Genomic DNA, 22,697 nt, shown 5'->3' on the forward strand with positions numbered 1-22,697 from the left:
ATTCTACACAAAATCAGGACCTGCAAGTATGTGGAATCAGTAACTTCTCCCTAATAATTCTGGATTTTTGTACAGTATCATATAACTAAATATAAGTTCTAGGGGCAGAAGCTTTGTGCAGAGACTGATAGCAGAATATTAAAAGGCAGGTTTACTGTCTGGGCACTAGGCCAAGAAGTTGCACATTCCCAGCCTTGGACAGCAGGGAGAACAGAGCCACTGCTCCACAGTAATAGGATTACAGCTCAGAGATAACTCACAGCCTTTCATCTTCACATGGCCAATATGAAGTTTCAGCCTTGGTTGTGGGGAGCTGGTTCAGTTTCCTATTGCCAGCAAACATTTCCTTTCCAACTGTGCAGCTCCTCTCCTGCAATGCAGCTTTTAAAAATTAAACACTATTCACAACTGAAAAGAAGCACATCCTTTGCCTATTGCTCAGCCAACCAGAAACAAAGCTGAGATATGAGATAGAAAATTGTTCATCACCTTTCTTCCTGATGCCTGATCTCTTGTGAGATGTTACATAACCCAAGGCATGTTCTGCAGGCAGCAAAACAAATCAATTAAGAAGCTTTTCCTTTCTGACTCATTCTTCTTAACAAAACTTTAGTCATAATCATGGATCATCAAAGTTGTCAAAAAGTGAAAAATACACACATCCCTATTCAACAAAAGATGTTTTCCCCACATAAAAAGCTCCACTTTTGTGTAAACTTGGGATTGTCAGACCTAGTTCTATATAAGCCCAAGTAATCAGTACTGAGAAACTGCCCCTGTACAGTACAAAGGCAAGAGCTGGTTTTCTGACCCGTCACAAAGCAGTGATCTCAGTCCTTCTTCAACATATGAATCAAATAAGAGAAAAATGCTATAGTTCTAGATTTTAACAGCTTTATCAAATAAAAATAAAGGAAGCAGTGTGGCCTAGTGCAACAATTACACTGGAGTTCATTTTTTGTAAGTTTATTATACCACATTTAACATTGTCTTGTGCACTTTGAAACTAGAAACCCCTGCATGATGGACTAGTGTCAAGTGGTCAAACTTATTTTCAAAAACATGAAAGGGGGTTGTTCACTAGTGAACTTTATAAAAAAAATTTACCTTACTTAGCCAGATAAAAGGAAGCATTACTTCTAACACCAAATGCTGGGAAATGTAATCAAAAATACCAGTTTGATTTCAAGAGCTTCTTTTGCAACATTAAACCACAATTTTAACAATAAATCACAAGATCAGCCAATTCATAGATTTCTGGAAATTACAATGAGCCAGTCATTTTGAAGAAATAATGTTATTTTGCACCAGTCTGCACTGCAAAATGTTTGAAAATGTAATGAAATAAAAAAAAGAATTTGAGCTTTTCATTTAATTACAGCTACAGTTTGTTTAAGGAATTAAAATAACAGCTAACTTCAGTTTTACATGCTAAAACTTGTTGAAATGACTGTTACAGAAGACTTATTCAAAGGGGTAGTATCTCCCAAAGAAGATACACCCCTGAACTACAACTGACCAGCCAAACATTTTCCTGCCTGCCCAATGTATCATAGTTACTACTGTACAGTTTCTTCGACCTCAAAAGAAGTTAATTAAATTCAGTTTCCCCTGTTTAATGCCAGGGGGAAAAAAACTGAGAAAGAAGTGCAGATAAAATTGCCTCTATTTCCTACAAGCAAATGCTCTTCCTTACAAAGTGAAGGCCAAGGTTCAACGGCGACTGCTGAAGCATCTTTATGATCCTGTGGTCTGTGCTGCCTTTGTGGCTGTGCTCGTTTGGGAGATGTTTCCATGGCAACTCCACTCTTTTAATATTATCCTTGTACTTCATACTCATTGTGGTTCTTTTGCTTCCTCCACAGTTGGTTTCTGAGGATTCCACAAGTTATTTTGGGGAGTGATATGGAATATAATTTTCATGTTTAACCTCATGTTTTCCTTTCAGTATTCTCATTAATTCTGTGGTATTTTGTACACTAAGCAGAGTTCCCATCCTGATTGATGCAGTGTGCCTCTGAAATCAGAAAGAATATTTATATGCATATTTGAAAATTGTCTGGGCTGACCTGGCAAATATGTCCAACATAACTGAAACAGAGATATTATATCAGATTAACAGAGGATATTATATCAGATTCTAGCATAAATCTTATTTAAGGAAATACATTTAAAAAAATAGAATAAAAAATAAGAAAAAAAATTGCTAAACACTGGCAAGAAAAATTTCCAAAATATGCTATGCTGTTTTACAACACCATATTCTTATTTTCCCTTCCCTTGCTGCATGGTGGCTTTCATAAGAGCAACAGGGAAAACCAGTTGACAATATAGGGAAAACATTTGTAATTAAGGCATTATTAGGTGGTGTCAGAGTGTAAGTGCAAAGGACCTTTTCCTAAATTCTGTTATAACTGTACATACTACTTGTGAAAGCAGCATTAAACCCAACAGTTCTGCTTTGCACCCAGCTCCTAAACTTGAGAAGGGGGAGGTGTGACAAATTGAGGTTTATCCCTGCAGTGCTAAGCTGCTTTGCCAGTATCTTTCATCTGCAGAGGACACCAACAGTTGCTGGCAAAGGTATTCTCAGTTTTATCCAGGACCAGACAATGTCAACCACAAACTAACTTTTAACTTCCCAGAAAAGGTTGTAGCCCAGTGTATCTTCATCCTGGATCACAAATATCCTACCATTATTTATTCAGTCTTCTGTCATTAGAAAAAGAACAACATAGTGCTTCATGCTTACTTATGTATTTTAGTGACTACAGCTTAAAATTCAGTCTTTATTCCAGCAATAAACAGACCTTTATTCCAAATTACAGAAATTAATAATGCTTCCAAGAAACAAAGTTATTAAGAAATAAATATTAATCAAACCATAATTGCTACCTTTAGCTGTTCACTAGAATTACTTCTAAGACAACCAAGGGGTCAGAGTTGAAGCTGCGTATGGATGGCTGTTTTTTCAGAAAATTATCCCTGTGCCAGGTTGAGCTGAGAATTTTATTTGCTTTTGCTAACTTTATTATTTGCTTGAACACAGGACTTAAGAAACCTCTGATTCCTTGACCTGGGAGGATTCTGTTATAATCTGTAACAATCAGCTGACTCGAGCTCAGAGAAGCAGCATCACTCTTGCCAACCTCTTTTCACAGGGACACATTTGTAGCTGCAAAAGCCACCTCTGGACTTGCTGCAAACAAATCCACCACTGAGCCTTTCAGCTCCATGTATCAGTCTAGAATCCTCTTTCTTTTTTGTTGTTTTTGTTTAAATAAAGTGGCTGGGTCAGCCCAGAGTTTGTCCTTACCCTGTTCCTTGGAGTTAAGTTACAAACCCAGCCCGGGATCTGCCCTGCAGGAGCCTTGGCCAGATCAGATGCAGGATGGCTACAGCTGTTTGCTGACCCAGCACAGCCATTCATTAGAGCACAACAACAAAATAACAGTACATCTGACTTGAGAACAGAAAATTCTGTCCTTTCTAACTGGGTATGAGCAAGTCAGCAAAATAATAAAGAAAGAAAAATGACAATTTCTTTGGACTTCAAGGACCCTTCAACTAAGGCCTTCTGACATGTTACTAAGGAAACTACACAGGCACAGAAATGCAATGTGACACAGTCATTAAGTTAAAAAAAACTTGCTGTCAGAAAAGTAAAGAATATTATTAAAAGCTCTACATTTCATACAGCAGAAGGAAGGCATTTAAAGACCTGCACTAAGACAATTTATTTTATGCATTTATTGCAGAAGATGATGGGCTATAACAGATGTAACTGTTAAAGTGTAAACATCTTACTAGCTCAAAAATACGGGCAATTTGAGAAAAGGTTCATTATAATTTGATGCTGCAATGTGAGCCATATTCAAATCTTGCATAAGAACAGCTAAATAGCCAGAGGGGAAAGATTAAATTAAACAAGATGAAGCTTTATCACCCCATTTCATTCTTTGTCCTTTTAAAATGAACAATAAATACATTATACTTCATGTATTTTAAAGGCAAAATAGAAACTAGATAGGCAGTTCAAGATTCAGTGTTTTACAAAAAGATACATTTGTAGCAGAGGGAAAGGAAATGTGACCACATCAATACCACATTAAAATTGGCAACAGCTCTTGCAAAACTACCAAAGCATATATTCTGTTGCTCCATGTCTCTCAGTTTGCTAAGATGAAACTTCCTCTATTTCTGAAGGAACAAAGAAAGAAGTAGCTTTAGACAGCTTTAATTTAAAAAGCTGTACATCATAATTTCTCACTTTTAAGTGAAAATGTTACAGAAACTAATTCATATACTCATTATGGTATTAACATATTTTAGAAAGAAGATAAAACTTAGAATTCTAGAGGGAAGTCACTGCTTCCTTATGTGCGCATCTTTAAAACAATCTAACAGACACCAACTGCAAAGGCAGCAGCAAAAACAAAGAAATAAATATAGTCAGGCCAGTAGCATTCAGCACTCTTTAATGCAAACAAGTTATTTTCAACTCAGTCCTCCAACTAAGTATTAATTACAAAACTCACTGTGCTGGCATAGGCCATTTAATGTTTGTACAGTCTGTGACTTGCCCATAGTTTTCCTGTGCCTTGTCATGACCCCAAAGACACAAACAACGTCACAAACATGAAATCTCTGACTTGCAAGTTCAAAAGGTGCCTCACAGGGTTTACAGTGACCTGGGTATCTTTGTGCTGCAGGTATGACACCTCAGGAGATGGGAAAGAGCCATCTGAACACACAATTGGAATTCCTTGACAATTGGCTATTCCAGAGCATCTTGGGCTCTGTAAGTGAACATTCATATTCAGCACAGTAGTGGAAGATGTTGCTTCTGGTGTTGCCTACCAGATTAACTGTTGGGCCTGTTGGAGTTTTTTTAATTGTTGAACTTAAATAACTAACCAATTATGAAAACAGATTACTTTGAGAAATTATATGAATGCAAATCCAATTACTTATCAGCAGATTTCAAAAGAAGTTTTAATTGAGAAGCACACTGATGATGCTGATCTTTTTCAAAACCTGATGTTTTATGCATTTGCTGTTTGACATTTTACTGATTAGTGCAATTCATTCAGAATTTACCTAGAATGCTACTGATAAACATAATGGCCATGGGAATAATTGCATTACTTGATAAAATTATTATAAACAAATCCTTCAACTCTTTGAAGAGCTTGATGCACAAAATATGCAAAGAAGAAACAGTTGCTTTATTCAGACATTTGCAACTAATGAGTTTGTGAGCTTCTATAACTAAAAGGTCTTTATGCAATGTTGGAACATTGTTCTTCCTCCAACAGAATTGTTGAGCATCATGATAATGTTAAACAGTTAAACACACAAGATGTTCGAAAGGAAGTTCTGTTCTGGCCCCAACTGTGGAAATGTTGCTTTGAATGGAATTATGAAAGCTTTATTTTGCCCATGTTCTCAAGAAGTGATGTTGCACGGCTCTTAGGGGGAGGTCTCATCAACACAAACTGACTTCATCTCTTTCTTCTACTCCTTCCTCTCTCTCTTGTTTATTTTTTTAATTTATTATTAGGCTGAAGGCTTTTTGAAGCAGAGGACTATCTTTTGTTGTGTATTTGTACAATGAAAAGAAATGCAGAATTCCATTCCTCTTGGAAAATTATCAAAGCCATTTCTTGCTTCATAACACTCTGTTCACTCTGAAATTCAATTCAGTTTCTGTATTTTCCTCATACAAGGCAGATTTAGTGGCATATAAGAAGTCTTATAAAATTTTCATTCTTTTCTAGCAGTTAAGTAGCACACCTAAAGAAGAAAAGAGAATCACCACCTAAAATAAAACCGGGAACAGAGGCTTTTAGTAAATTTCCATTTAAAGATATGTCTACATAACAAAATCCTCCCAGCACGGACATCAGGGATGCAGAGGGGCAGAACTACTGGCTGATACCACCAGCAGCATTGAGCAAAACTATCATTTGCTAATAGCAAATTGCTCATACAACAGGAGTAATTTGATTTTTCCATTTGTCCTGACAAAAAGCATTCACCTGACGCACCTTAACAACTTCAGAATGTTGGTGATGCTTCCCTTTTATAGGTGTTAAAGCCAATGCTGACACTGTGCTGTCAGTTTTCCCCTACATTAGCAGTGTCACTTGTCTGGCCCTCTCTTGAGCTGGTCTGGGCAGCCAAGAAGATTACACGTACAATCAGCTTTTGTGTGGCTTAGTTCCTTGAACCAGATCAACACTGGGCTGGCAAGAACCAGGCTTGTCACAAGGAAGGAGGTGGGAATGAGAACACACTGCCAGAATTCCAGCTGCACTGACTTGCACCTTCGGAAACTGTAGTGGAAAACAGTCACAGCAAAGACCTCGACACTCATCATTCCAAAGTCACTTCTGCACTTACTAAAGCTATTAAAATGCACCACTTTGAGAAGATGTATTGTTGGCTTTCAATGAATATCACAGTTCCATACTGTTCTAGGGTTTTTCAGAGATTCAAACAAACCTTCTTCATATTGCACTGGCTTAAAGGTGAGGTCCCAAATCAGCACAAATAAACATTGAGACATCACAAACAGGAGAGGGATCAAGTCGGTACATTAATTCATTTTTGTATCTCACTTTTAAATGCTAGGGACAGGTGTGGGTGTTTTGTTTGTTTTTATTTAAGTGTAACAGGCAAAACTGACATTTACTGGGTTATTAAGATGACCAGAATATCCAAATTTGCTACCAAGAGACAGCTTAAAATTCTTCCTACAGCCAAAACCAAAGCAGACATTTTCAGGTACCCCAGCTGGCCCTGTTAGGAAACACTTGACACTATTCTTGTTTAAACAATGGTTTTTAAGCTTTCATACTTCCCACCCCAGAGAGATGAAAAATAGCAGACAGGTTCCTTACTTAGTACACCTCCAGTATTACAAACACTAGTTGGAAAGGGTAATAGAGTAAAAAAGTTTGGCTTAACTCTGAAAGTACCCATTTCTCCACATCCCTGGGATGATTTATTTGGGGAATTCCTGTACAAACCCTTCCAACTGTATCTCCCACTGCTGAACACAGTTCACTGTGTAATGGAGCTGCATAAACCAGCGGTCCTGACCCAAGACTACCCAGCAATGAAAAACAGAACAGCTTCTCTCAATGGCAAACTGAGAGATTTGAGGCATCCACAGAAGTTGAGCGAGTCAAAGAATGAGAGGGACAATTAAAATTATTAAAGAGTCAAGTGGTTGTCTTATAAAAAGCAGACTGAAAAGGTTGGGCCTCTTCAATTAAAACAGGAAAAGCTGAAGGTGGGGCAGGAACATGACTGAACTTTACAAAATAAAAGAAGGCAGCACATGAATTGAATAAACCCTGATTGAGACAATGGCTGTGAAGAAGAGGATTTACTGCAACATTCTAATTTTTGCTGAAGCAGTCAATTAACACTTCTCCATTAAGGTTTAACTGCCTTTTGATTACAGAAGTATTATCTGTTTTCTTTGATTACAAAACTATTACCTGTTTTCCTGGTAAAACACTGCTTAGAAATACAAGTGAAAAGTTACCTCCCACAAAGTGAAATCTAGAAATGTGTTAGATAAAAGCTTTGGGTTTACAGCCTAAATCTGATTCTGAACAACCATGACCTACAGGATAAAGAAAGAACAAAACTCAACTCAAAAGTCGTCCCAAGTTATTATGTTTCCATTAACAACATTACAGTAACTTTCCTCAGAACACTGTTTCTGAATCACGCCTATGACTAAACATTTCTAGAAAAAAAACCAGTTCCTTTAAGTCCTCCTTAAACAAGAAAGTCTCAGATCTAAAATGTTGTTCAAGATGATATCACAAAATTAAAGGGACAGTCTTTTCCCAGCTCATTATGAAGTTAGATGGATTAAAACACAACTCTGCCTTTGGATGGGGATTCTCTGCTGCTTCCAAACCAATTCTGAACTAAGCAAAACTTCAGTTTGAGAGTGATGGTTCCCCCAGAAAACTTCACTCTGTTCACTCACTCATTTTGAGTAACTGCATTAATGCAACTTCATAAAAATTCTTTCTGAAAATAACAAAGTTTATCTACTCACAATGGCCTCCACCAGTTTCAGATTTTTGGAAACAACCAACACACTAATTTGTAAGATTGACACATTTAGTCCTCTGGATTAAGCAGAGATTTACCACAATTCAAACATTAATCAATATATTGATTTGGCTATTGTAATATGATCCCACTTTTTCACTTCTTCATATTCTTCTCCATAGAAAATTCAGTAAAATTGAGAAGTCACATCATAGAATAGCATGCTCCAGGTAACTGGAACATTCTTAAAGATACATTTTGCATGGAACTTGATCCAAGCATGAATCTATGCATGAGCAATTTCTTGCTCCAGGCTACAGGTAATTACCTAAATAGAAAATGACTCAAAAATATAAACATGGCAACGTAAAGGGGAAATATTTTGTGTCTTTCTCTTGGCTTCCAAAGAACCACTCATGCTTAGCTGCCTTACATTATTCTCTCTATATAAAGCCATGCAATCCCACAGAATCCTGAAAACCAGCCTCAATCCAAAAGAGAAAAAAAACCAAGAAAAATCTATAACTTTAATATTATTGTTTGCTTTTACATACATTTAGAACTCCTTCAAGAAACTTTATGGTCTCCTAAAATCAAATACAGTAGTTTAAGTATATTGAATTAAACATATAAAGAACCTTCCATTACTGTTTAATTGTGATTGTTTTTTGCTTTAGGTAAATCTGCTGCTGCATTTATTTTGGTTGGCTTGTATCAGGAATATGGAGCATATTCAACAGAAAATTTGAAATGCCAGTGGAAATTGAAATATGAGTACCATTACACACTGGTTTGAGGTAGCCTACCAGCTTTTATTGAATACTACTTAGCCAGGTTTTACTGCCTGACATCCTTCAAATATATTTTGCAAGTATTGGGTCTTCTTTCTCTCTAAAAAAATTTCTTACCATTTGTGAGTGGAAAAATGTGTTTCCACATGACATATTTGAGACGTATCTGACAGCTGAGAATTCTTTCAAGCATTCCATACTGTAATCATGTTATAAAAGCATTAAAAATGAATTAGAGGGAGTGACAGTATGTATTTTATATGGGTTTTGCAGAAAAATTGTAAAACATAATTCATTTCTCTTACTCTGTACTAGGAATTCAATCTGCTTTCTGTGCTATTAATTCCATTTTCTAACTGTAAATTTCATGGCTTTTCCATCACTGAACATGGAAAACTGGAACAATCCAAACAGTATGAAAAGAAAAGGCAGCACAAGCATTGTATTTGAGTAATTTGGCTGCTCCTGTAAAATAAGACAATGGGCAAAAAGGTGAGACACTACAAATGTCAGCTCTGCACACAATCTGAGTATAATTAAAGGGTATTTGGGGGGGAGCACAAAGAAGCAAAGACTGAAAAAATATTTATATTCAGCCAACAGGGTCTCAAGGAATGTATTTAAGATCTCAAATCAGAGTGTTTAATTACAGGCTCCTCTTTCACACAGACACAACTGTCATTGAAGGAGAATGATGTTTATAGTCTTATGAGATGCTTAGAACGTGGCTCACAGCTCGTGAAACATGGAATTCATAACTGCATTCAATTAAAAAAAATCCCAAACTGGGTATAAGGACTGTGGCATTTGCAAATACAAACTCAATAAATTATTTCTTCAAAATTTTTATGGGATGGTCAAAACTGGAATTTGAGACTCTAACAAAATAAACTTGTCAACTACTGCTCTGCAACAATAACATCTATTGCTACTTGGAGGACTGTAGTACTGGAGGACCACTGCCCTACCAAAGAATAAGCTCAAAAGGTTTAACTCCATTGCCTTCAAAACCTTAAAAAAACCCACTACAAAACCAAAAACAAAACAAACCCCCAAAACCCCAAACAAACAAAACCAAAAACCAAAACAGAGAACCCACAAAACAAAAACAAAATAGTGCCATGATATTTTTGTTAGCTCCTATATCAGAATTATTAAGTTAAACAGACTGCATGTGACTGAAGATATGACGAATTCTTTCACCAAATTAGAACAGCTTAAAGAAGCTTCATTCTGCCATCTATTTAACATTCAACAGTCACATTTAGCTTATGTCTGAAATCCAAAGTTTTACTCTCCAGACAAGATACCACAGTCCAAACACTTACACAAATAGCTAGCTAAGAAATATATCAGATTACATGAAAACAACCAAAAGGGGACTTTCGTAAACATAAATAAAATTAAATAATTATTTTCTATTGACTTAGAGATTTAAACAGTTTATGTAACTATGCTCACACCTTGGAAAAGATGACTGCCTTACCAAGGACTGATAACATGCATTCTATATTTATCCTCCACAAACTTGTCTGCAGTTCAAATTCCAAATGCGACAGACAGACAATACATTACTCATGAGTTAAGTTTGTGATGCTGATTTTAAGCCAAGTGATGTAAATATGTCCAAAAAGTGAGACACGTGTTATGCTTCTTTGCAATATTTCCTTGCTAAAGACAAAATGGAAAGGAGTTATTGCCTTCTGCAAGAAGCCATTTAAAAGAAGAAATTTATCTCATTTACAATTTACAGATGATTTTCTTGCACTATAATTTCTTCAGAAAACTGAGCTGGGATGACAATAGGAGTAAACAGCTCTGCAAAGCTTTGGCCTTGACACATTTCCCAGGGTTTAAAACAGTGATACTGCCTTTTCCTTATCTGGTATCTTCTAATCAGGCTAAAACTGCAAGAGTGTGAAAATAAAGATAACATTGTAGAGTAACTTACCAAGCTGTTCAGCAAGATTAAAATCGTTTGTCTTCTATGAACTGTCATGCATCTTTTTTCACCCAGCCAATACACAGCACCCCAAAACACTCAGGCTACCCTTACAAAAATTACTGTTCTTAGCAAGCTTTAGAGAAAGTTTTAGTTCTATTTTACTTGGACTAAATATTTAAATTTTAATATTAGCACCTTATGCATTAGTCTCTTGAGAGTAAATCAACTCTCCATCTCCTCTAACTACTAATGCATCTATGGATAAACAATGCAACGTGGCATTTAAGTGAATATTATTAATTCAGATCTCTCCAGGGTAACAGCACTATTTTACTGCTTCAGTTTAATGAGAGGTCAACTTATATAGTCAATTATGAATGAAAAATAGATGAGAAGAAAACATATTTAGTATGGCAAACAATTTTAATCAAAATGGCCACTAGTTCTGTACCACTGATTCATTCTTATGTATTGAAATTAAATTTAGGACGTTTTCACCTGCTGTTTCTTTCCAGGTCTGGACTCCTGGCAGAGTCACACGTGGAACTTCCAGCTCATGAAACACAGTATTTGACTGGCAATTTTCAACATGGATTTTTCTTTCAACTAGTACCAAACATACAGTACTTCAGATAAACTCAAACAATATCTTTTCACAAGGAATGTTTGCCAAGCTCCAACATCTCTAACAAAGTCTTCTAAAGAATTAGTGGAACTAATGACACCACATAAGTGAAAAGGTAAAGAGTGGGAAAAAACCAGCCTGTCTGTGCTTCAAGCTTCAATATTAATTAAGTGGTCAAACCCTGTTCCTGCGGGTCTTTAAGTTAGAGATGTAAAAGATACCCATCCCAGGAACTAGCAGGACACATTGCTATCCTTCAGATATCCAACTGTAGGAATTTAGAACAAAGTACTGTAAGTCCAAAGAAACTAGAAAATATAAATTCTTCTTGCTCTGTCCTTATTTTGTTTTCAGGCCAGAGTAATTAATGCATTTTCTATGATTAGAAAATAAGCTGTGATGTTGGTAGTACACAAAAAACGTACTTCTAAACAGCCGACAGCAGTCAGTTCATATTTTAACATTAAAAAGAGTTAAGAACATATAATCATGAAATTATATAATTGGTCCAGTGTTATTAAATCACTACTTCAAATTCTATGTGTTTTTACTTCTGTAGAAGACATTAAAGCAAAAACAAGCTATCCTGTAAGTCATACAGACTTACGTTCCAGATAAGATTGTTTCAAATGCGGACACAAATGTGTCAGGTGCAGTGACACAGGTGCAGTGACACAAATGCATAACCCAAATGAAGACCATAATTAGTTTACTGGACTTTAAGAAACACCGTTATCAGAACTCCACTGTCACCAGCCAGAGGCGAGACTGTATTGGCCACTACTGCCAATATAAGTGTGAAAGAATGCTTAATGCAGTCATGATTTTCAGAAGTTAACGCATTAGGAGGGCAATGCTGTTCACCATGATTATGGTTATCAGCCTCCACATTTCTTCCCTGAACCTAAAGACAAAACAGAGCAGATTTTTTAACCCAGTTAATTTCCAAGCTCAGAGTTGGAAAACTTGTCTTAGTAATTTCAGATGAAATACAAATATTTCATTTTCCAAATTCCTATGAGAATCTTGTATACACAATGTTTCCAACATCTTAGATTCAGGGTGATAAATGGGATACTATAAATGGAGAGGGTACTCCAATTCCGACAAAGAAGCATGAATGAAATTCAAAACCAGACAAGTTGAAAGGATTCTCTATTAATAATTTGTCACTTTCTACATGCATATACACTATATATTCCCTCTATATACACATACCATGTATTCATACACATACCCTATATCATATGTATTGTACTGACAAATACATTCTACCTCTATAAAACCTGTTCCCACACAAAATTTTAAATTAATGTGTTTGTAGAGACGGTACTAATAATAATCATAAGGATGGCCAAAATCCCTTAATTTCTTGGAGGAGTATCCTCTAGTGAAGGACTCACATGACACCAACTAAACACTGAGAAAGTCCCTTTCTCCAATTTAAGTGCTCCACATTAGTGTACCATGTTCTTACTACAAAAAAAGGGCTGGAAAATTTCACTAAAATATAGTCCCAGCCCTTTATCATTCAGAAGGTTTAGTTAGGAAGATATTCACATTTTCATTAATTATGCACATCTGTATGATAATGTGTCCATCAGGAACTTTGTCAAGAAAAAGCCACAGTTCAAATCAGGCATTTAATGGTCTGTTTTTCCATCATCTGAACATGAATTTTAGGGGAATTTAGAAAGCAGCTTAAAGCTGATGGGGGTTGTTAACACTCAAACTGATTTACCTAAAAGCAATGTTTATATTGTGCACAGGACTGACATTTGACACAATAGGGAACTATAACACATAATACAGCTACATAATATAATAATGCAACTAATTTCTAAAGAAAAGTGATTACATATACAGTAAAAGGCAAAATTTTTTCACGACACTTAATCTGATCAAGTCAAGAGCAGTTTCAAACTGTTCATCTTTTGGTTTCTGGTTTGGTTTGTTTTTTTAAGGTAGTAGTTTCTGTCTAACTCAAACTTTCAAGTTGAAATCAGCCTCCAACGCTTATACTGCTTCTTCAGTCTGTCAGAACTCTACCAGTCCATTCAGTAATTGGAAACAATCCATAAAAGCCAAATAAAAGATTAGAAAAAAATTCTATCAGCAACCTCGAAATTCTCTTTACAAGGGCCATCACCTGACACTGAAGTACTGCAAGAGTCTATACATTGAAGGAGGACAGAAAACTACACCATTATTCATTAGCCAAGAGCAAAATGAAAACAGTCTAGAAGTGGCCTCTTTGAAGAGGCTGAAAAGGGCCAGAATGAAAAGTCCTATAGAGCCATAAACCTTTGCCATCAGTAGCCTGCAATTACAGACCCCCTCTGATCACAAGAGACTCGCAGCAGCAGTTGAAACATTCAAGAGTATTTCTAAACATTACTTAGAAGTTACTGAATACAAATGTATGAGTTGCCAGAACTCAGAAAGCCTTAGAACGCTAGAACAAACAGCTTCAAAGGAAATAAGCTCTTCCAGCAGTTTGGCTAAGGTATTTAAAAAATAAGCAAGATTCTTGTAGTTAATTGGGGAGAAGGGGAATGAATCCCAAGTTTCCAATACCCTTAAGACTTCTGTACAGAAAACTAGTTATCACATGACAGCATCTTAAGTAATAATTTTTACATTTAAAATAATTTAATCAGTGAGGGTTCCCAGTACTGTCAGAATCATTTAAGAGTTGCTTTGAACTTTTATTTAAATATTTTGATATTTTATCCAGATCAGTTACACAACCAAAATAAATACTCCTCTATGGGAAATCATAGCATGTAACCAATCTAACCTACTTTTTACTAGAAATCCAAAGCATACAAAGCCTTATTTATCTGCCAACTGCCTTTCAACAAGTATGTGCCAAACCCCTGCCATACACAGATCCCAGGATGTTAAACAAAGGCCAGTGTAGTTTTGGCAAATGTAACTGACACCAGCATGGTGGGGGTTTTTTGTAAATAAAACAAACAAAATTAAAACCCCAATCACCCACGCTTCAATTTTCTGAAGACAGAGCCTTCAAACTTACTTGAGGGCTTTGTTCCAACTTATAGTCTTGAATCCAAACTTTGAGAAGGAATTGAATGGCTATTCCTGCAGTTTCTCATTAAAGGTGTATATCCATGAAACAACAACCTAACACAACTTTGCTTTCCAGGCTCTTGCCAAGTGTACTCAGAGGCAGTACAAGTACAATTAGTATCTGTGTGCACTCCTTCTTCTCAAACTAGATGAAAACAAAATGAATGCTGCTGAACTCATGCAGTAAGAGACTTCTTTTTTAAATGGGAATTTTTTTTCAAGAATACTAGTCCTTGTTAATTCTCAAAAGTGCTCAAGTTTACCAGTGTAATCACACGTGTTAACTCTGACTGCTACAGTTTTTAGAAGAGGGTTTCATTTTGAAAAATTCAATTTCAACAGTTAACTCTGTTTTCCATTTGGATGTGATTTTTCACTTTAGATTTCTTTCTGACCATGGAATAACATTCTCCTGTTTGTGTACCAAGTATGCTGAAATGCAGAATTTACAGCTGCCTTACTCAGACACCTTCCTCTACTATTACTAATACAGACGTGCCTACAGATAAACATGAAGTGAGAAGAGGTTTGAGGATAGGAGGGGAAATGCACGTGGGGGAGGAGCCGAACACATTTACTATTGTATCTCTGAGGCACATACTCACAAAATGGGAATCAAAACTCCACTATGATGCTCAAAGAGAAACTTTAATACTCTGCAAATGCCATTAGAGACCTTGTGATTTTATACCCAGGAAGCTTTATTATAGAGCCACTTCAGACATATTCTCAGTCATTTTAATAATAGAAACCCTCTAATCTTCCAAAATTACATGAGAGCCACCATCTAGACTGTGTAATGCACCAACATCTAAATAAACCAGATACTCTCAAAATAGAATATTAACACGAATTCCTGGGGCTAAATGACCCCGTCTAACATTCTGAACTGACTGTGGCACTTCTGCTCAAATTTACAAATAGGTGATACCACAGCACAATAGAATCTAAAATAGTTTTTACCAAAAATAGCACAGGTTTCATGAGTATCCAGATGTCATAAACTCTCAAAGGTATACTCTAAATATAAATGTTTCTTGACCGAATTAGCTCTCAGAAACACTGTAAATGCTATTCTCTCTCATGCTACTTTTTCCTTAGTCTCAAGAATCCGCTCCAGTCTCAATTCATGTCAATTCCCAATTCTTTCATGCTTATCCCTCCAAGATGTTTTTTTCCACACCATCCCCAAGTCAAATATGGAGCATTAACACCCTTTTAGACAGGCAAAGTAGCTCAAGATTTACCTGAAAGCTGCAGTCTTGTCAAACACTAGCAGGGTTATATCTCTGACATTGTACTCCACTTGGCTTGATAAATTCTAGATAAGCACCCTTAAAAGCACTACTTGCACCAGTACACTTAAAGATTTAAAGAGCAAACAACTGACAGAAGTTAGGAGACCCAACATGGGAATTCTGCCACACAGTGAGAGCCAAGACAACACAACTGTTTAATTCAACTTCACCACATGGAGCTAGATGGGGGAACACCTACTAAAGCGACGATAGCTTTGCTCTGCATACTAGGCACGAGGCACAGAAGTCAGTCTTAGTGTTCAGGGGCTTCCTTCCATAGAGAAACTTAAAAAAAAAAAAAAAAGGAAGCACCTCACACTTAAGAAAATACAGTCTTTGTAAGGTTAGAAGCCATACGGTACACGACTCCCAAAAAAAACCTAAAATGCAGAAGCGAAGGATTCAACAGCGGGCAGGGTGGAGCAGAAGGCGGGACAATGACCTAATAGGTCTTTTCTATCTTTAGTTTCGGGAGGCTCGGTGGACAAGCGGCGCCGGGATACCCCGCTCTGCCTCCCACCGCTCCCGAGGGCACCGGGCGTTCCCAGCCCCGAGTTCTGCCGATCCCGCCGCTCCCAGCGGGGATCCCGCGGTGCCGGGGCGGGCAGACTGGGAGCCCCAGGCAGTGCCGGAGGCAGCGCCGATGCTGCGAGTCATTTCCCGGCCATGAGCCACACGGGCGGCCCTTACCTTGAACACTTTACCGAAAGCACCATCTCCCAGCTCCCCGATGATTTCCCAGAACTCCTCAGGGTTCAAATCCCTCTTGACGTGCTCGTATTGTTTCTTCTTCTTCTCGCCGCCCAGCTTGAAGATCTTGCGAAAGTTGAAGAAGGACATTTTGGCTCCGGCCGAGGGCGGGCGGTGGTGCCCCCCGGTGCCGGCGGGATCCCACGGGGCGGGTGGCGGTGCCGAGACCCGATCGGCGGAGCGGCCCGGGCAGCGCCGTCCCCGCGGGGACACCCCAGCTGCGATGCCCCGGCGGGGCCGCGCTCCGCTCGGCGCTCCTACTCGGCCGGGCCGGGCACCATCACGGCAGCAACAAGTGCCGGGCTCTCTCCCCGGGACAGGCGGCGGCGGAGCTCGGGGAGGGGTCGCGGTTCCGCTGGGACGGGAGAGCGGCGAGCGGGGGGGAAGCGGTCACGTCCCGCCTCGCAGGATGTAAGGAGGGGTGGGGGCTGCTCCGCACGCGGCTCCCGGCCGGTGTTGCTCACAGAGGGGCGTCCCCGGGGTGGCGGCAGCAGGAGGAAGCGGCGCTGTCCGCTGCCGGCCTCTCTCCCGCGCTGTGGCGAGCGGGGCCCGGGCGGCTCCGCTTCCTGCGGGGCGGCACCGCCGGCGCCCCCGCCCCCTGCGCCCGCCCTCGCCCGCCCCGCGCGTGCGCGCGCCCCGCCCGCGCTCCCGGGGCCGCCTCGCGCCCCTCCCGCCACCGCCGCCCCCTCCCGCGCGTGCGCACGCGCCGCACCGGCAGCGGCTCGTCACCGGCACAGGCGCGGGGAAGGGGCGGGGCTTCCCCTGATCACGTTACACGGCGGCGACGGCGCCAGCCAATAAGAGCGCGCGGAGTCTTCCGGCGGGTAAGTCGGTGTCAGGGCCAACATGGAGGGGTCGCTCCTGCCCCTCCCGGGGGCAGCGCCGTCTCTCCTTCCCTCCCTCCCGCCCCGCCTGTGCCCTCCCTCGGGAAGGGAGATCGCTTCTCCTTTTCGCCCTCTGTGTGCTGCTATGGGAGAGGCGTGTAGCAAAGCGTTCCTCTGCCCTGACTGCTGCTCGTCCCGCAGGGCCCCCCGCGCCCCTCCCGGTGCCGCCCGCTGTCCCGTGCGGGAGGTGTCCCCTCCGTGTGGCACAGCGCGGTGTGACCAGGGCAGGGGCAGGGGCAGGGCCTGCCCTCCCGGCAGAGCCCCCAGCCCCCACCCCGCGCTGTGCCCGGAGCTGCAGGCGCGGCCTCCGGAGCGTCTGGGCTCGGACGAGGCTCTCCGGGGAAGGTGTTGACAGCAAAAAGGCGATGCTGGAACACTTTGTTTTATTTGTGGGCCAGTGGTGCTCTTAGACCTGCTCCTGGCTGGTCACGGCGTTCGGTCATAGCTGGGTGTGATGTTCATGTGCTGCATGTCTGGTATCTTCGGTATTTTATTTAATCACCGGGACAGGCTTGAATTTCCTTATCTCACAGCCTTCTCCTCCCACAAGTGATTCCTTCATCACCTTGAAGTATGATTGTATTTTAATAGTTGTGTATATGCCACCAAGTGTGTGGTGTTTCTTCAGTGGAAAGCATGAGGGATTCCCTTGCCTGGATAAAGGGCGATTGTTGGACATGGAGAAAAGTTTGGGCTGTGACAGGCAGGAGTCGATCCAGCAGCTGAGGCGATGTTGAGAGACCTGAGAGAGATCTGACAATGAGACCAACAGCCAGGGAAAATCGTGTAATGCCTTATCCTCGTATGAACCTGAGTGCCTGCGGTTGCCATTAATTTAAGCTGCATGATGAGCTTCTAAAGATCCAGCCTCTGGTGTCTGTCATCCCTCAGACCATTTGATTAGCATGACACTGGTTTGCTATCTAGGGAGAGTAGTCCATATGTAAACTCAGTAATAATAATGAGGAATTGGCACGCACCTGTGATGGTTTTGTTGTTGCAGCCTTTGTAATGTCCTTGAAAGAAGCAGTTCGTGGGAGCAGCTGATCCTGGGCTGAGTCAAGAAAGGGGTTTCAGCAAGAGCGTTTTCTAAAATAACAGGTTTTTGTAGTGAATTTTAGAGAGGTGGTTCAGAAGGAAGTAAAAGGCATCAAAATTGCCTGAAACTGAACTTTGCATCATGTAGTAGTAATGTTGGATTTAGCTGAAACCTGCTGGGATAGAAGCCTTTTAAGAATATGTTGGTGGTGTATGTTCAGTAATTAGTGGTGCTAACAGTATTTACAGTGTATTGGAACACCCTGTGCCAGGCACTGTCCTGTCCCAGGCCCCTGACACACAGAGTTTATGAATCAAACAACAGTGTTGAGTCATGAGTCAATCTCTTTAAACTGTATAAAATCAGTTTCAAGGGACGTACCACTTCAAGGATAGAGGGCCTTTCAAGAACTCTTGCTAACCTGATTTGTTGTAATAATCAACGTTTGCTTTTCAAAAATTATGTTGGGCTTAGTGGTGCCTTTGTACTGACAGCTCGGCCATAAAATGTAAAACTGTTGAGGAGGGTCTTAAAGCCAAAACTGTTTATTCATTTGAGTGTAATAACAAGAAACAACTGCAGTCCAAATTTTTGTTTTCTCTTCTGTGATCTGGCTGGGTGACTCCAGCTATTAGCTTCATTTGCAAATTTCATGGAGATTGTTTGGATTAAATACAGTAATAAAGAAAGTGATTGATAAGATTTCTCTAGTGTTACCAGCAGCAATTTAGCTTCTGAAATCTTAATTTTTAAAGTTCAGTTTCTTTTTCTCTCTCTAATCTTCATGTGGGATGATAACTTTGTTTTGGATGTTAAAATGCAATGATGGCATTAATAATAATTTTCTTTAGTATTTTTAATTGGTTATTTTGTTTTTGACTGTCCTTCTCTTGGATGAAAAAGTGCTTTGGGACTAATTTTCATAAGTTTATTTAAACTGACTGATTGATAGAGGATGGGGAAAAAAGAATACAAAGTCATAGCATGAATTGCTTGTGCTTAAGCAGGATTATCTCTTCTTCGGCCTCAGGGTTACTGTCACAAGGCAGCAGAGGGGGGTGTGTGTGTGTGAATGTCAGAGTTTGTAATAACTGGAAATAAATGCAAAACTAAAAGAAAATTTCATAAGCTGTGTGTGAACAGGTGTAGCTGAGCTGGGAGTTACGGGATGGGATAGCAGAGCCTGGTTGTTCTCAGCTCTGTTGATAAATGAACATTGGACTGTAAGCACTTCACACCCACCATCTCTGTAATGTGTCATTTTGCTGTGAACTTGTGTGTGATCAAAGAGGTTCACTCAGAGCAGAACGGAACAGAAGGGTCATCCAACAGTGGCTAAAAGTGAGCAGGTACTACTGCAAATGTCTTGCTTTAGGTTTATAAAGAGAGTCTTCCTGTTCCAGGGAGCTTTTAATTCACATAACACTGAAAATATGAAAGGCTGGCACAAGAAAGGAGAAATTAATCTAGTGATAAAGTTTTACTTTTAACTTTTTTTTTTTCTTACACTTTAACAAGTAATTCAAGATAAAACCAGTGTGTCTGAAATGGGAAGCTGTGGCTCAGTCTCATTTTTTTCCTTATTCTTTCACTCTAGAGTTACAGCTTGCCACTCAATCCTAAAAATAAACTCTGTAAGGTGAAGGTTAAGTGGTAGTAGCAAATCTTTCCCAATTTGTTTTGACTTCCTGGTACGGAGGAGGCTGTGTGAAGCCTGGGGTTTTGTGTGTGTGATTTTTTTGTTCCTGATAGCAGGAGTTTTTAGCAACTGTAAATGTTTCCAGATGGTAAGGATAAAAAGGTAAAAGTAAGTTGTATTAAAATTTCTCCGTCAGGAATTTAAGGCAAAGCTTCTTGGAAATTCAGTGCTTCCTTTAAATGTCACTGGAAGATGTTAAAGTGGAGATATTAAAGAACTATCTTGGTTGTTCATCAAATGTGTTGGCTTGAAAATAGCTGTAACTCTTTCTGGCAGTTTTTTCATGTCTTTGTGGTTTAGAAGTTTCCTTTGTCCTTTCTGCTGCTTAATATCACCATCCTTTCCTGTTGCCTCAATCACACTTGCCACTGTTCCTAACTCCCTCTTTAAGGTGTACTTCTGTTTTATTTAAACTGCTCCAGTGTCTCTTAATTGAAAGTAAACACTTCAGAAATTTAGTTTGAAGTATGTTCTTCACAGCATATATTGCCCTTTCACTGCAGTCCTACATCTTGTCCTCAGTTCTTTCAAAATATTTAATGGTATATTTTTGTATTGTCTTGACTTTCTGTCCACCCACACTTTCACTGATTTCCAACCTTCTTTATGGTGACTGTGTTCATTGAACTGCTGTAAGGTCACAGGTGGCTTGTTCGTGGTTAAATCTGAAGTGTAATTCTCGTTTTATCCGTCTTAATCTGTCTGTCACCTTTGGCACTCAACACTGTCCTTTCTGTTTTCTTTAATTGATGCACACAGTGTTTTTACTGATGGATTCCAGTTACGTCGTGGTTTTTTTTCATGGGCTCTGCCATTTCTCTTCTGATCCATTCCCAAAGTGCTGTATTGGACTCATTTCAGTTCTAAGCACCACTGCACCTTCCAGATCCCTCTGGTTAACTCACCACCTTCCTTTCCAACCTCCTTTTTGCATTCTTAGTTCTTGCCGAGACCTTGTGTGTGCAGCCCCTGTATCAGAAGCTATTTCCAAATGCTGTCTTGCTTCCCTCTGAATCTGACTTCTTTTTCTTTGGAGTTCAGGATTTTATGGAATTAAGTTCTGATACTTTGTCTTGTATCGCCATAACTTTACTAACTTTCCTCATTCCTTTGGCTTTATGAGAAAGTTTTGCTGACTCTCCCATATCTGTGTTTTATCTCCCTTCTCTCATTCATCATAAGCCATTTTTCCTTTCATTCTGTTCTGAATATGTTGGCTTCTCACAGAAGCACATCAATTCAGTGGATTTTAAATACCACAATGTTTTCAGTTGCTTTCAGTCTTGTACATTGACTTTAAAGATACTATTTTTCATATCTCCATGATCTTTCCATAGCACTCCAAGTGCCGTATCCGGACGTTTCTCAAACACTTCCAGGGATGAGGATTCCACCACCTTCCTGGGCAGCCTGTCCCTATGCTTAGCCACTCCTTCAGTGAAGAAATTCTTCCTGATGTCCAACCTGAGCCTCCCCTGGTGCAGCTTAAGGCTGTGTCCTCTTGTCCTGTCACTGGCACACCCTCACCTCACTGCACCCTCCTTGCAGGGATTGTAGAGAGCAATAAGGTCACCCCTGAGCCTCATCTTCTCCAGGCGAAAACTCCCAAATCCCTCACCTTGTCATAGGTCTTCTCTAGACCCTTCTCCAGCTCCACTGTGCTCCTCTGGACTTGCTCCAGCACCTCAATATCCTTCAAGTGAGGAGCCCAAAACTAACACAGCACTCAAAGTGTGGCCTCAACAGTACAGTGGGATGATCACTGGGTTTTGTTTTAATTTTTTTTTTTAGTGCATCACTGCAGGACCAGTTAATCTAAGAATTGCCACAGAAACATGTGACATTTGGAAGCTTCAGCACATGAGGGTATTACTAGATGTTTGCATTTTAAAAAAGAGAAAAAAGTGTTAAAGTGTTTAGGAACAGCATTCATCTAATCTTGGCTTCAGAAAAATCTGTGTGTTTTTTGTAAATTGGCCATGCTTTTTCAGTAGGCAGTGGGGAAATGTACCTTCAGAGGGCAGCTCACCTTTCCCCATTTTAGACACTAATTAATCTTCATCACAGTATTTCACTGTGGGAGATGAGTTTACCTGGAAACCTGTGATGACAGTTCTTCTTCCTGCCTATGGAGAACTCTTGGAGTGCAGTTCTCTTCACGTCAGGCAACACCTCTGAGCATGATGACAGACCAAATACAAAAGTTGCCAAATTACCTGAATGTTTCCAAGTAAACATTGTGATGTTTTATTGAATAGGCTTTATCTTAAATTAAATAGCAGAAGAAAAAGCAGTAATAAAAATATTGAAATGTTGAATAAGGATCAGATATTTCAAGAAATAGTCTAAGAATATTTCTTGGAAACATAGTAGGTCAAAGGTATTCAAGTTTTAACATGTTGGCTGCATTGAAGTTACTGCAAAAAGAAATGGTTTTTTTTCTTGTTCCTTCTAGTTGATCTGTAAGAAAATCACCTTCAGGGCTGCTGTT

The 22,697-nt window shown here is 39.7% G+C and overlaps 2 protein-coding genes across 6 annotated transcripts in view; one reads left to right on the forward strand and one right to left on the reverse strand.

The window, feature by feature from the left end:
• Nucleotides 1-17,156, reverse strand: part of SLK (STE20 like kinase) — a 49,956-nt gene extending 32,800 nt beyond the window's left edge. For all 3 annotated transcript variants that reach the window (XM_071564372.1, XM_071564373.1, XM_071564371.1), the window contains exon 1: nucleotides 16,525-17,156. In XM_071564372.1, coding sequence (XP_071420473.1) covers nucleotides 16,525-16,674 — 150 coding nt within the window. In that variant the 5' untranslated portion in view covers nucleotides 16,675-17,156. The remainder of the gene's footprint in view (nucleotides 1-16,524) is intronic.
• Nucleotides 17,157-17,332: 176 nt separating this feature from the next.
• STN1 (STN1 subunit of CST complex) overlaps nucleotides 17,333-22,697 on the forward strand; it is a 43,416-nt gene continuing 38,051 nt past the window's right edge. For all 3 annotated transcript variants that reach the window (XM_071563373.1, XM_071563374.1, XM_071563375.1), the window contains exon 1: nucleotides 17,333-17,408. The gene's annotated coding sequence lies outside the window, so the exon portion shown is untranslated. The remainder of the gene's footprint in view (nucleotides 17,409-22,697) is intronic.

Source organism: Pithys albifrons, chromosome 9 (genome assembly GCF_047495875.1).
Source record: "Pithys albifrons albifrons isolate INPA30051 chromosome 9, PitAlb_v1, whole genome shotgun sequence".
NCBI classification, from domain to species: domain Eukaryota; kingdom Metazoa; phylum Chordata; class Aves; order Passeriformes; family Thamnophilidae; genus Pithys; species Pithys albifrons.